Source organism: Thamnophis sirtalis, unplaced genomic scaffold (assembly GCF_051295495.1).
Source record: "Thamnophis sirtalis isolate CommonGarterSnake01/CBP01778 unplaced genomic scaffold, rThaSir2_p1.2 scaffold_9, whole genome shotgun sequence".
NCBI lineage: Eukaryota > Metazoa > Chordata > Lepidosauria > Squamata > Natricidae > Thamnophis > Thamnophis sirtalis.
In genome coordinates, this window is record NW_028261389.1 from 51,651,543 (window position 1) to 51,664,288 (window position 12,746).

At 41.8% G+C, this 12,746-nt stretch overlaps 1 protein-coding gene across 2 annotated transcripts in view; it reads left to right on the forward strand.

Moving 5' to 3' along the window:
* The window catches only part of SLC38A4 (solute carrier family 38 member 4), a 62,019-nt gene that overhangs the window by 31,355 nt on the left and 17,918 nt on the right, over window positions 1–12,746 (forward strand). The window contains exons 2-4 of one of the 2 annotated variants that reach the window (XM_087723540.1): window positions 10,164–10,393; window positions 11,694–11,784; window positions 11,876–11,991. In XM_087723540.1, the coding sequence (XP_087579666.1) occupies window positions 10,275–10,393; window positions 11,694–11,784; window positions 11,876–11,991 (326 nt within the window). In that variant the 5' untranslated portion in view covers window positions 10,164–10,274. Of the gene's footprint in view, window positions 1–10,163; window positions 10,394–11,693; window positions 11,785–11,875; window positions 11,992–12,746 lie in introns of those variants that run through there. The other variant, XM_014073363.2, reaches the window with a different exon arrangement.

Here is a 12,746-nt window from a genome sequence, read left to right on the forward strand (position 1 = left end):
AGTTTTAGTTTTGTAGTTTTATTAGAATTTGTAGGCCGCCCTTTTCCCTGAGGGGACTCAGGGCGGCTCACATAAAACTAGGAAGGGGGGGATACAGACAACAAAATAGAGACATATACTAAAAATGGTAAGCAACACACATTCATCATTCGGGAGGGGTAACTATCCTTATCCCCAGGCCTGACGGGCGAGCCAGTTCTTCAGGGCTGTGCGGAAGGCTTGGACGGTGGAGAGGGTACGAAAAAAAAACTTTTCCTCCATTGCAAAGGTGTCTTCTGTTTTTCATCACTCTTTCTTTCTAGTTTCACTTAGTGGCATCTTTGAATTGATTTTGTTGTTGAAAGAGGTAGAAGTATTGATATTTTAAATTTCATCTTTAAATTGCAAATGAGTCATTATGTCAAGTGTGTTCCAATGTGGGCATGCCAGTACAAAAATTTTCACTAGATGTTTTAAAATTTGTTTTTAGACTGAAGGCAGTTTATTGCTGACCTGCTGTCTAGGAAGGATGGACCTCATCAAATTAGAGCTTCTAAACTACAGTTGATTGCCTAACAAATACACTCTATTGCTTCACAAAGTTTATATCAGTTTTTGAACTAATCATTTTCTCTATCTCATGGTCAAAACTAAAGGTCATTCATTATGAATTATGGCTGTGAAAACCTACATTCCATGTCATGCTTTTTTGTTTGTCCATCTCTGGGATGTCATTTCTTAAAAGGCTGGCTCAGACTTTGGGTCACTATGGGTTCATTCCCCCCCTCTCATTTTCTGTAGAGAGAGCATTATTTGTATCCTGAATATCGATTAAGGGCAGGGCACAGACTTCAGGAACATGGGATCCCCAGCTGCTTAGCCACGAACCCTTTGGATGGGCAAATCAAAACTTTGTTATTAACACGGTCTCTTGGCAACTTGCAAACTGGCTAGATATTTTACTCCCTGGATCACATGTCAGGACATGAATTAAGCATTAACTTTTTTCTCTCAGACTTCACATTAATATAATATGTCAGTTCATGCTAACGTGTCTAGAATCCTTCATCATTTACCTTTGCCTTTAAAGGAGAGGGACAGTGGCTCTAGGTCAAACCTACTTTGGAGACTTTTTTAACTACATAAAATTCCACTAATCTTTTAACTAGGCTGGGTGTTGGCAACCCGCAGCTCTAGAGTTGCATGCGGCCTTTTGGGTCCACTGCTGCAGCTCCCTGTCCCATCACTGCCTGGCCCCGCTCCTTGCTTTCCCCTCCTGGCCTGAGAAGTAAGGGTGATGGGGATGGAGAAGCAGCTGAGGCTGATTCTCTGGTGCCTCACTCTTGTGGAGCTTCTTCCAGCCCTTGTTGGTGCTGGGCATGCCTCGGTCGCTTGGGGAGACGCACAACCTGCTCTTCACCTGAGACACTGGCCTAGCCCAGCTGCAACTGCACCAGCCTCACTAACATGAGGGCTGGCAGGGTGGAAACACGATCCGGGAGGATGGGACATCAGAAAGGGGGATGGGCCAGCAGAGCCCAGCCATGGCTTTCAGGGCAGTGGGAAAAGGGAGCTGGCCCCTGGGAACCTCGCATGCCCACCCCGGGGCTCAGGCTCAGAGAAAGTCCTTGTCAAAGTCTCTCACCCATTGGCTGATTTCCCCCTGTCAATGTCTCTCTCCATCCCTCTCTCTCTCTCTCTCTCTCTCTCTCTGTCTGTGTGCCTGTGTACGTGTGCGCGTGCATACGCACATCACGCTCTCTCTGTCTCTGCATCTCCTCTCTCTCTCTCTGACCAAGCCAGCAAGCTCTCCTTTGGGCACTTCACTACTTTTATTCTTCTTTTGGGAAATCTGGTTTGGGGAATGATTGCCAGCCATGGTAGAAGTTTCCCTTCGGGCGACCCTCCTCCCCTCCCTCTCATCTCACGACCTCATGGCTGGCTGTGGCGGGGCCGAGGGGTACCCATGTGTGGGGCTATCCTCCTCAAGTGCATGCCAAAGCACAGAGGGGTGGGCAGCCACTTGCTTAAGGAGGGTCTTAACAGGATGCAAAAGGACACGGCTTCTCTTCTGCAGTAAAGTTCCAGCCTTGCTGTGTTGTCCCTCCCCCCACTCATCAGTTGAGTGTGGAGGATGTGAGCTCCAGCCTGAAGCAGTAGGAAGCAAAGGCTGACTTATGCGTAAATGTGGTGCAAAGGCAGGCAGCTTTGCTCCTGTACTAAGGCTCCAGCAACCCTCCTTCCCCACCTTCTCCTCTCATGTGGGGGAGGAACACGGCAAGGCGATGGGCGGAGCCTTAGTGCAGGAGAGAAGCTGCATCCTTTTGCCTCCTGTTAAAACCCTCCTTAAGTAAGCAGCCGCGCAGCTTCCCTGCCCACATGCAAGAGAGAGAGAGAGACAGAAAGACATAAACACACACTCAGACAGTGATACATAGAGGGGAGGAACGAGAGGGCGAGGGCGAGAGAGGGAGATAGAGAGGGAGGGAGAAAAAGAGAGAAAGATGAGAAAGGGGGCGAGGGAGATAGAGGAAGAGGGGGAAAGAGATATGGGAGAGAGGAAGAAAAAGAGAAAGAGATGAGGGGGAGGAAATGAGAGAGTGAGAAAGAGAGATGGGAAGAGGGAGAGGTAGGGAGAGAAAGAGAGATGAGAGGGAGATAGAGAGAGAGGGAGAGAGGGAGATGGGAGAGAGGGAAAAAAGAGATGAGGAGAGATAGATGTGTCTGCGTGTGTATTTAAGTGTTCTGTCAAAGCACCTGGTATGCCCAAATATGGATGGGAGGGAGGATACTGCTTTGCCTTTCAGCCCCACCCTAGGAGCCTTCCAGGCAGAAAACCATTTTTGTGTTGCATTTGTGCTGATAAATAAATAAAGGGAGACTAGTATAGATCTATTTCAAGCTATTTAGCTCTCATCAGCTAGCCATCAGCTGTGGCTTAGTGGCTAATATAACTGCCTAATATGTAATACAGCCCAGGTTCGATTCCCAGTAAGGGTATGGCTAGCTGATGAGAGCTAAATAGCTTGAAATAGATCTATACTAGTCTCCCTTTATTTATTTATCAGCACAAATGCAACACGTACACACACACACACACACACACACACACACACACACACACACACGCTTCCCATAGAAAAGAAACCTAGAGAGCCTGGGTCATGTGACTCAGGGGGAGTGAGTCAGAGGTGGGTACCTACCAGTTTGGCCCAGTTTGGCTGAACCAGTAGTGGTATGCCGGCCTGGGTCACAGAACTGGCAGCGACCCAAGCTGGCCACGTTCCTGAACCGGTTCCCCAGTCACCACCACCACCATCTTTTTTGGAGTTCTGCACAAGCAGATTTATACATAATAGAAAAGAAGACAGTAATCATTCTCACTCACATCTCACTAATACTAATGCCCATGTTCATTGCCTTTGCGGACAGAAATTCACTTGCTTTTTATTATGATCTAACTTTCTCATTCTAATCTCTTTTCAGATATATTTTATTAGAATCTACATTAACAATATTTCTTAATACATTCTGAATTATATGAAAAGTTCTTTGGAGGTATTTGCAGACAGAGGCACTATCTTTATAGCTGAAAATTAAAAGATCAAAATTAAACGAATGCTTCCTTAAAATCATAAAAATTTTATAGTAGAAAATTTATTTTCTTTTAAACTAATATTTAACAAAATGGGTTGTCAGTAGTGTCCAGGTAAATTGATAAAAGTCTACATCAGGTTTTCTACAGATGTGCATTTTGTACTATAGCCAACTTTGAAAAGTAAATAGCTCTGGTGACAGTGATGTTTGCCCTGAACATGCACTAAAACTTTTTCTATTCCATTTTTTTAAAGTGACGCAAATCTGACAAAGGGAGGTGTTGAGTTAACTTCTTTGTTGATTGGCTTATCTAATATACTCCCATCTCCCTTTAAATCACAGTGCAACTGTGGAAGGTTTTAAATAGGGAATATCTGAAAGATAGGCGCCATTTAGAAAAGAGAGAGAGAGAGAAAGAAAGGAAGGAAAAGAAGGAAGGAAGGAAAGGAAGGAAGGAAGGAAGGAAAGAAGGAAGGAAGGAAGGTAATTATTCAGTATTTCAATTAAGGGTTCAAAACCTATTATGTATTTTTAATTAATATTTCAAAATTTGAAAAATAATCAGTAAATGTTTAGGTTTACTATGATTATTTCATTGCCAAATAAGGTTCAGCAGCAGGATTTGATTTTTCTTGGAATTCATTGTAAATTTGATTTGAATTTGGTAAGTCAATTTATCTGACTTTCTCTACAAGGGATATTTATCATGCAGTATTACATTAATAAATGAATAATAAATTATATATATCATCATGCTAATTTTGAAAATATATTGCTTCATAATTATGTTTTGAAATTTTATGTGTACTACGATTGGCAAATTAATGCCAGGTTTAACTTCTTCTAAAATGTAATTAAATAGGATTTATTCCAATTTATTAAAATTGTGTTTTCTTTAAGAAATTTGCCTAGATTTCTAAAGTGGTCTTCTTTCCATTCACTGTATGCATATGAACAAAAATGTATTATATGCCTTCAATTATGTCTGCACCCTATGGGATTTAGTACAAATTTAGTACATTCAGGAGGGCACACATTTTTTTACAACTTGCAAATGTAGATGCTGTTATATTTGTGTCTGTAGAAAATTCATTTTTCACTAAATATAACCCACTTCTTTGAGGTTTCTGAAGATATATCATACTGTTGTAGATTCATAGCTTGAGAGTTCATATAACTAGAATTTCAGCCAGACATTAAGGAGCTTTCTTCATTCTTTGAGAGCACATCAGTGTAGATCACTGTAGGTTTCTCCCCATAAGCAAAACTCTTCTTATATTGTATCAATATTGAAATATGATGTCTCTGTGCTAGCCTATTGCCCTTCAGCTATGTCAGTCTATGTTACTCCGTTACTCTTCAGAGCCAGAATGCATAGCTATGAGTCTATGAGTGATTTTGGCAAGTAAATGTTGCCAGACTGAGAGAACTCCATAACACTAGTTGTTACAAGCGTATAATACATATTTACATCACTTGCATGCTTGTTTTTTTGCAATAATACTACCAATGGCAAAAAAAATCCTGTGCAGATGTAGATAATATACAGATGTATTTGAAGTAAGGGTTGCATATTCCATCAGGATAAGCAATATCAAGAGTATTATTTCACATATTGTGCATTCTGAGTTGATTTACCAGAAATCGCAGTGTACATGTTCTACAAAGAAGCCCCAATTAATTTCAGCAAGGTTGACTTTTAGATAAATAGGCCATGATGATAATTTAATCTCTTAAAATGCTCCCTGGAAGAAAAACTGTTGAGTTGAGTAAGATTAAGTGGAGATTGAAGAAATACACGATTCCATCTGTATTCATATCATTAATTAAGTTCAACCAGTTCATCGGGTACCTTCTATGGATTTTGACTCTTCCATAGTCAAGAGAATGGTTGTTTGGATCATTTCACCTGTGAGAAGCAGATGATAAATATACAACCCTAAAAGAAAGGCCTACAGAGTCTAATTTAAATTCACATTTAAAATAAAGCATTTGATTGTACAAAGATTAAAGCAAGTTAACATCTTTGATGTGTGCTTGCTTTCAGCTGCCATAGTAATGGGGAGGGGTGAAGATTGGCATTTGGGTGGGGAAGTGTGCTTGAGGAGATGGCCTGCCTATGTAAATGAAAAGGGAGGATTGCTCTCATCATCTACTGCATAGCTGAATGGACTTGTTTATACCCAGTCAAGGTCAACCGTCCCAACATACCAGGTGGGTGAAAACATCTGAAGATGCGCCCCACATGACACCATATAGGTTGGGATTGGACATTCAGCCTAGGTCCTTGGGGAGAGCAATTTGGGGATACTTTCAATATGTAACTTTTGCGCCTTTTGCTTCAGATCTTGCTGTCAGCTTTGAAAGCCATATTAACACCGGGTTATTTGAGTTGAGGTTTTCAGGAACACTGACATTTGCTTTTCTTTTGTTGCTATCATTTCAAACTCAGTAAAACTCTTCTCTACAAATATGGAGTTGGGGATTTCCTTTCTTGGGTTTTGAATGAAGGCACACCTGACTGAAGGATTTTTTTTTAAAACGGTGGCCAACTGGTCTTCTTTTGTTGCGCTGCATGCCAGCCCTGGAAAGCAGGTTAATGAGGGAATGGTGGTTGCTTCAGGAGTTTGCAGGAAGCTCTCCAGGCTAAAAATGGACTGCAGAGGGGGAGAGCAGCCTCCCAGCTGATCAGTACGGCTCCCAATCATGGCCCTGCAGCTTCCCCACCCTGAATGGTAACCCCCAGTGGGCGGGGACTTCCTCCCCTTCCTCTTTTGGGGAGATTTTTAAACAAAGGGCTGGGAACTTCAAGCAAACCATGCACTGCAGCCTCGCCCACCCCTCCAGCAGATCTGGACTATGCAGCAGTTCAGCTTTTCCAACTGGTTGCGACCTTACCTTCCTCCCATTGCTGGTGGCAGAGGGGAAGGCAAGCCAGCCAGGGCTGAGCCATCACCGCTGGGCTCACCACCAGCCAGCATCGTGTCCCCTGCCCAGATTCTCCACAGCTGCTGGGGCTCACCTGCCGGGGGACACAGGGGTCAACCAGGGAGCACGAGACTATGTCGCCTGCATTGCCCCTCTGCCAGCTACCCCTCCCTCACTGGGCTGAATACTTTGGCCGAGTGTGCATCACCACTGTGAGAATGGTGTGAGACCCATTGGCTGGAAGGTAAGGCTGATGGCAGGGAAGGAAGATCCACTCTGGTGAGGCTGTCTTTCAGACCTTGCTCTGGTCTGCTGCCTGCTCGACCTCAGGTCCTGCATCCAGTCCTGCCCAGAATCCAGGCAGGGAGCGGGATGTAGGCTGGTGGGGACCCGAGTGGTGATAGCTCAGCTCTCGTTCACCTTCCTCTCTGCCACCAGTAATGGGAGGAAGATAAGATTGTAGAACGAAGAGGAGTCAGTCATGGGGAAGAAGCAGAGAGAGTGAGTCAGGGGCCTCTGAAGGAGGGGAAATGGGGCAGGAACGTGTGCATCCTCTAACCTGAGGTGAAAGGGAAGCTAGTGGCAGAGGCCCCGGAGGCAATGAAGCATGATGGGGCTATGTACCATGTAGGAAGGGAGGTAAGAAGGCCTGGCCATTGGGAGTGCCAGGAAGGCTACGGGGAAGGCAGGGAAACCTGGCTGGGCCGCTGGCAATGTGGAAGGGAATAGGGAAGGCAGGCATGGATGGTGGGGGGCAGCTAGCTAGGCTGTGACTCGCAGGCTTACTTACCCAAGCAGGTGATCAGGGCTGCTCAGTTGGGCCACAGGTATCGCATGGGAAGGCAGGCAAGCAGCAGAGACTGTGTGGTCAATGTAAGCGAGGAGCCACACAGTGTGCTATGCTGGGGAGGCACAATGAGGAGTGACTGGGCAGGGCAAGTGGGGCGAGCAGACAGGTGGGGCAAGCAGTGGATGGGGCGAGTGGGTGGGTGGCATTTGCTGGTTCTCTGAACTAATCAAAATTTCCACTAATGGTTCACCTAAAACAGTCCAAACCGGCTGAATACCACCTCTGGGGGAGGGGGTGAGTCAGCACATCACATTCTTTCTTACTGAACACTCCCACTATGTCTTGGTTTTCTTTGGGGATTAACTGGGCTACTGGTGTTTCCTCTGAAGCAGCTTTAAGGAGCTCGTTTCATTCAGTTTCCTCCTGGTGCTGGACAGCTCTTCCGTTCTGGCTGCCTTGAGGAGGGACAGGGCCGCTTCCTAGCCTCATTTTTCTCTCTCCCGCTTCCCACCAGATCATTGGGCCCCACTTGTCTAGCCAGGACAGTCCCAGTCCTCTGTCATCTTCAGGATGATTAGAAATTGGATGATCTCCCAATGTTGGCCCATCTCTAGCTGCTCTGTTTTAGTGAGATGCATTGCGGGGGACCCACCTATCAGTGATCCATCGACCTGCTCGAAACTCATGCCTTGGGGCAGTCTCCTCACTCTGATCCCTAGTTTCAGCATGTTTGGGCTCCCAAGCCCTCTGCACATTGTGCACATTTTCAGCCTCCCCGACCCCCAGAAGCACTCTGCATGTGGAGCACTGCAGAGTGCTTCTGGGGGCTTGGGAGGGCAAAAGCACGACATGCTGAGGGCTTGGGATCCCAAAAATGGGACGTGCTGAGCCCTGCAGAGTGCTTCTGGGGGCCAGGGATGGCAAAAATGCGACATGGAGGATTCAGGAGGCCAAAAGAGTCAGCTAAATTTTCATCCACTTTTAGGGGAGGAAGGTGCATCTTATACGATATATCTTTTATATCATCTTTATTTATGTATTTTATTTATTTGTTAAATTTATATTCTGCTCTTCTTACTGCAAGGGAGTTCTTCATTAAATGTGTAACATTTATCATATTTGTTTCAAATTTATTCTTTAGCATATTAATATTGCTATCATACTGATAAAATATTCCTTCAAACAATAATTTCATTTCAGTTTTATACCAAATAATTTCTCTGCTTTTATTTTTAATTCAACTGATTCCATTGGAGACTCCTTGTTTAGTCCTATGTAGCCATTTTTAAAACAGATTTTATGTCTGTGACAATCACTGCTCTTCTCTTCATTCAATTTTTATTCTATTGAGAGATGAATATAAGTTTTCATATAGGATGTGTACTTTTTATTCCTATAGTCATTTGATTTTCTTTCATGGATGTAGACAAAAAAGATCCATCTTAGATTTAGAACTTTTAGTCTTCCTTCAGTCCTTCACTAATTTGCAGAGTCTTGTATCATCAAAGGTCAAATTAATAATACTTTTGGATGCTTATACAATCTTTCTATCAGGCCTGCAAGCCATCTTTTCTTTTGGACCTCAGGCCTGCCACACTTTCTATTATTCTACTATGCATTTTTATATTGTGGGGAAATGGGAGGGGGGATTATATGAAGTTGGGTGATATGTAGCCATAACAAAATTCTTTCTAGAAAGCCAAGGTCATCCTCTCTGCACCTGGCCGGAACTGGACAGGTGGAAGCTGCCAGCGTAGCAGTGGAAGATTGGACCATGTGATGGACTTGTAGGTGCTGTGATGGACTTTCAACTGGGTGGGAAAACCTGGAAGCTTTCAGATTCAGGTTTTCCCAGATGTGCCAACATGGCTCTCTTAATAAATTGGAACTTTGAGGAATCCTTTGCCTCGGACTCTGACTTACTTTTGGATTCTATTTGGAACCCTGACACTTTCAATATAGGTGCACATTTATGCATATGATTTATTATGTTTAAACTCATCAAACTTTCATTACATTCATTATTGGATCTCTAAATAACTAAATCATTTTTTCCGTATTCTGTTCCCACACATTTATTCATAGCACTTACTAAAATAATGTTTCCCTTTGATTTTTTAATAATACAGAGAGAGAATTGGAATATTAGCAAGGATTCTTCCTGAAGTTTAATAGGAATTCAAATATAAATTTTGGAGAAAGGTGGATTGTAAAATAAAGGATGTGAATTAATGTTGTTTGTGGCATCTCTTAAACTCCCCTTGATCTTGTATTTTATTTTCACAAGATTTGTGTTATGGGTAATAATACTACTCAATGATGTATTTAAACGTCATAAATACAATTGTCAATTTTTAATTCAAATGGCCTTGGATCAGTGGTGGGATTCAAATAATTTAACAACCGGTTTTCTGCCCTAATGACCAGTTGGGTGGGTGTGGCTCGGTGGTCATGTGATTGTGTGGGCATGGCCAACTCAGTGTAATAAGGGTTAACCAGAGAGGCAGTTTCTGTAAGCAGGGCAATAAAGATGAGGCTAGAAACAACACCAGAATGTTTCCTTCCTGCCTTCCTTACAGGATTAGCCCTGTAAAGTGGAAAAAAACAAAATAAGATTTCTTCCAACAACGAGTTCTCTGAACTGCTTAGAAAGTTAACAACCGGTTCTTCCAAATAGGTATGAACTGGCTGAATCCCACCACTGGCTTGGATCCAGATTAGACATATGTAGATTTTACATCTCAGTTTGAGAAGAAACTGTGGATAACATTTTAATTCATACACTTTTTTCTATATTAAAATATTATTACATCCCTTTCCATTTTTCTGATTTGAGGTTGGCATTTTTTTTATTCTGTTATATTCCAAGAATCAACATCCTGTGGATACAGAACCTTTAAACCAAAAGCTGAGTTCTGTTGACACTGACGTTGCCTCAGGGTGTGTGTGTTTGTGTTACTGGAAATCGCTGACTGCTCAGATGGATCGGCTGGAATTGCAGAAAGTCAACACAGAATTTGATGAGGAGAGCAACAGCGGAGACAGCACTGAAGACAATGATGCAGATATGGTTGATCCAGAGAAGGCTACTATTGGCAGGTAGGAAGCAATGTAGTTACAGAAAGTACAAAACATGTTAGAAAAGTAATATAATTAACTGGAGGAAGTCAGATGATTAAATAATTGATATTGCTGAAAATGAAAATGCCTATTTCTGCTTTTCCTATAAAAGGCAGCACCTGTATTTCTGGAAAGGGATTTTCTACACTACATATAAAAAGAAATCTGAAAATTTGCCTGCACAGTTTAACACTTATCCTTAGTTAAGTGTTGTTTAATTTATTATTAATGTTTTCTCTGAAGATTCTCATTATTACTGTCAAACTGATGACACATATAAGTTAATATTTGAAGTCACAGGAACCAGTGCTCATTTTCAAATGATTGTCCTGGAAACCTGTTTAATGATTTCAACAGTACATTTGATTTTAAACTATTAAGCGTTCTACTGCTGGAACTGGGTCATACAGGTAGTCCTTGACTTAGAACTATTAATTTAGCAACCGTTTAAAGTTAATCTGCACTGAAAAAAGGGACTTATGACCAATCCTCACTCTTATGACTATTGCAGCATCCTCCTCTTGGTCAGGTCATCAAAATTTGGGCATTTGGCAACTGGCATATATTTAGAATGGCTCAGCATCCCAAAGTCATGTAATCACCATTTTCAACCTTCCCAGCCAACTTCCAAAAAGCAGTCAATGGGTAAAGCATGTCAGGCACAAAGGATCAGGATTATACATCAAGTTGCTGCACAGAAGATTTAATCAAGCTTTCACACAAAAATCTGGTCAATTAATGGTCAACACTAAATTGGCAATAAATAAGGGTCAAAGGAATTTAAGGAGAACTGGACTTGGATCATTGGTGGCAATCTAAAGACTATAAGCTGATAACACATTTAACTCCACCTCCATACCTCTATTTGCTCTTCTCCTATAAACGCAGATCTGCATAATCGCTGTGAGATTCACTTAACAACTGTGGCAAAAAGGTTATAAAATCAGGCAAGATTTACTTAACAACAACCTTGTTTAGCAATAAAAAATTGTTCCCAATTGTGATCATAGGTTGAGACCTACATGTATTGCCTCCCTTTCCCAACAGCTGATCCGTTTCCTTTTACAATTTATATTGTCCTCTTTACTAAGTCTTAAGACTTAACAGCCTCAGTAGTCAAAATGATTTATCTGACACTAAGAAAATTACATCTCTGCTTGCGGTTTATTTTATTTCTGTCATGTTATTTAAAGTTGGTTAGAACAATGTAAAGTTATTTCATTTTATTTTATTTTCATTATAAAGACTTATGCTTTGTTTGCTTTTTTTCACCTTTCAGCCACTTTGTTGGTGAAGATGCAGAAAGCCAGAAGTTTCTAGCTAACGGCTCCCTAGGTAAAAAGAAAATGGAAAGTTATTCAGATGAATATGTAAGTTTATTGGCAACAGTTATGTTGTAGGCCTGTCTCTGGAGAAGTGGTAGAATTAATACATCTTCCTTGTTTTATTTTCCCTTAACAGCATCCAGGAAATATTTCATTTGGTATTTCAGCATTTAATTTAAGCAATGCCATCATGGGCAGTGGTATCTTAGGGTTATCCTACGCCATGGCCAACACTGGAATTGTCCTTTTTATGTAAGTAGTAAGCTATGCTTTTTTTTTAAATGGTGAGGAAAATTATGAGTATGATTTGGTGCCATAAGGTTCTTTAATTAATACATTCTATTACTAGTCATAGGATAAAAGATTTACCCTTTTTGTCTATGATGATTCTCAGTCATCCAGGTCATAGTTGCCCCAAAGGTGCTTTTTCAAGAGGCAACTGGACTTTCTGGTTTTTCTTTGAAGACATTTTGCTTCTCATCCAAGAAGCTGAAGAAGCTTCTAGGATGAGAAGCAAAACGTCTTCAAAGAAAAACCAGAAAATCCAGTTGCCTCTTGAAAAAGCATATTTGGGACTCACCCCTTATGCAGTCTTTGGGGCAAATCCAAACAATATCTTATATACTTAACAATATATATCTGTTGATAAATGGTAGCTCTCTCTGTTTTTCTCAAATGGAAAAAAGGGAGGCAAAAGAAAGTGATTTAGAACAGAAATTGATATCCTATTAATTAGAGAGCTTGCACGACTGCAGGAGATTTTGCTTGAACTGTATAACCCTCAATCTGAAACTATAACATGTAGGTATAGATTTCTGTCCAATATCCTACTATGCCAAATGTTCTAGCAATGCTGACAGTTGTGACATACAGCTGACCTACACTATCTATAATGTGTATCCTTTGACAACAGCAGATGTTTCTAAGCAAATTTTAACAATAGCTAGCTCTATCAAAGCAGGAGACAACTTTTAAAGCTGTTCCATTCAGCAAATGATTACAATTCT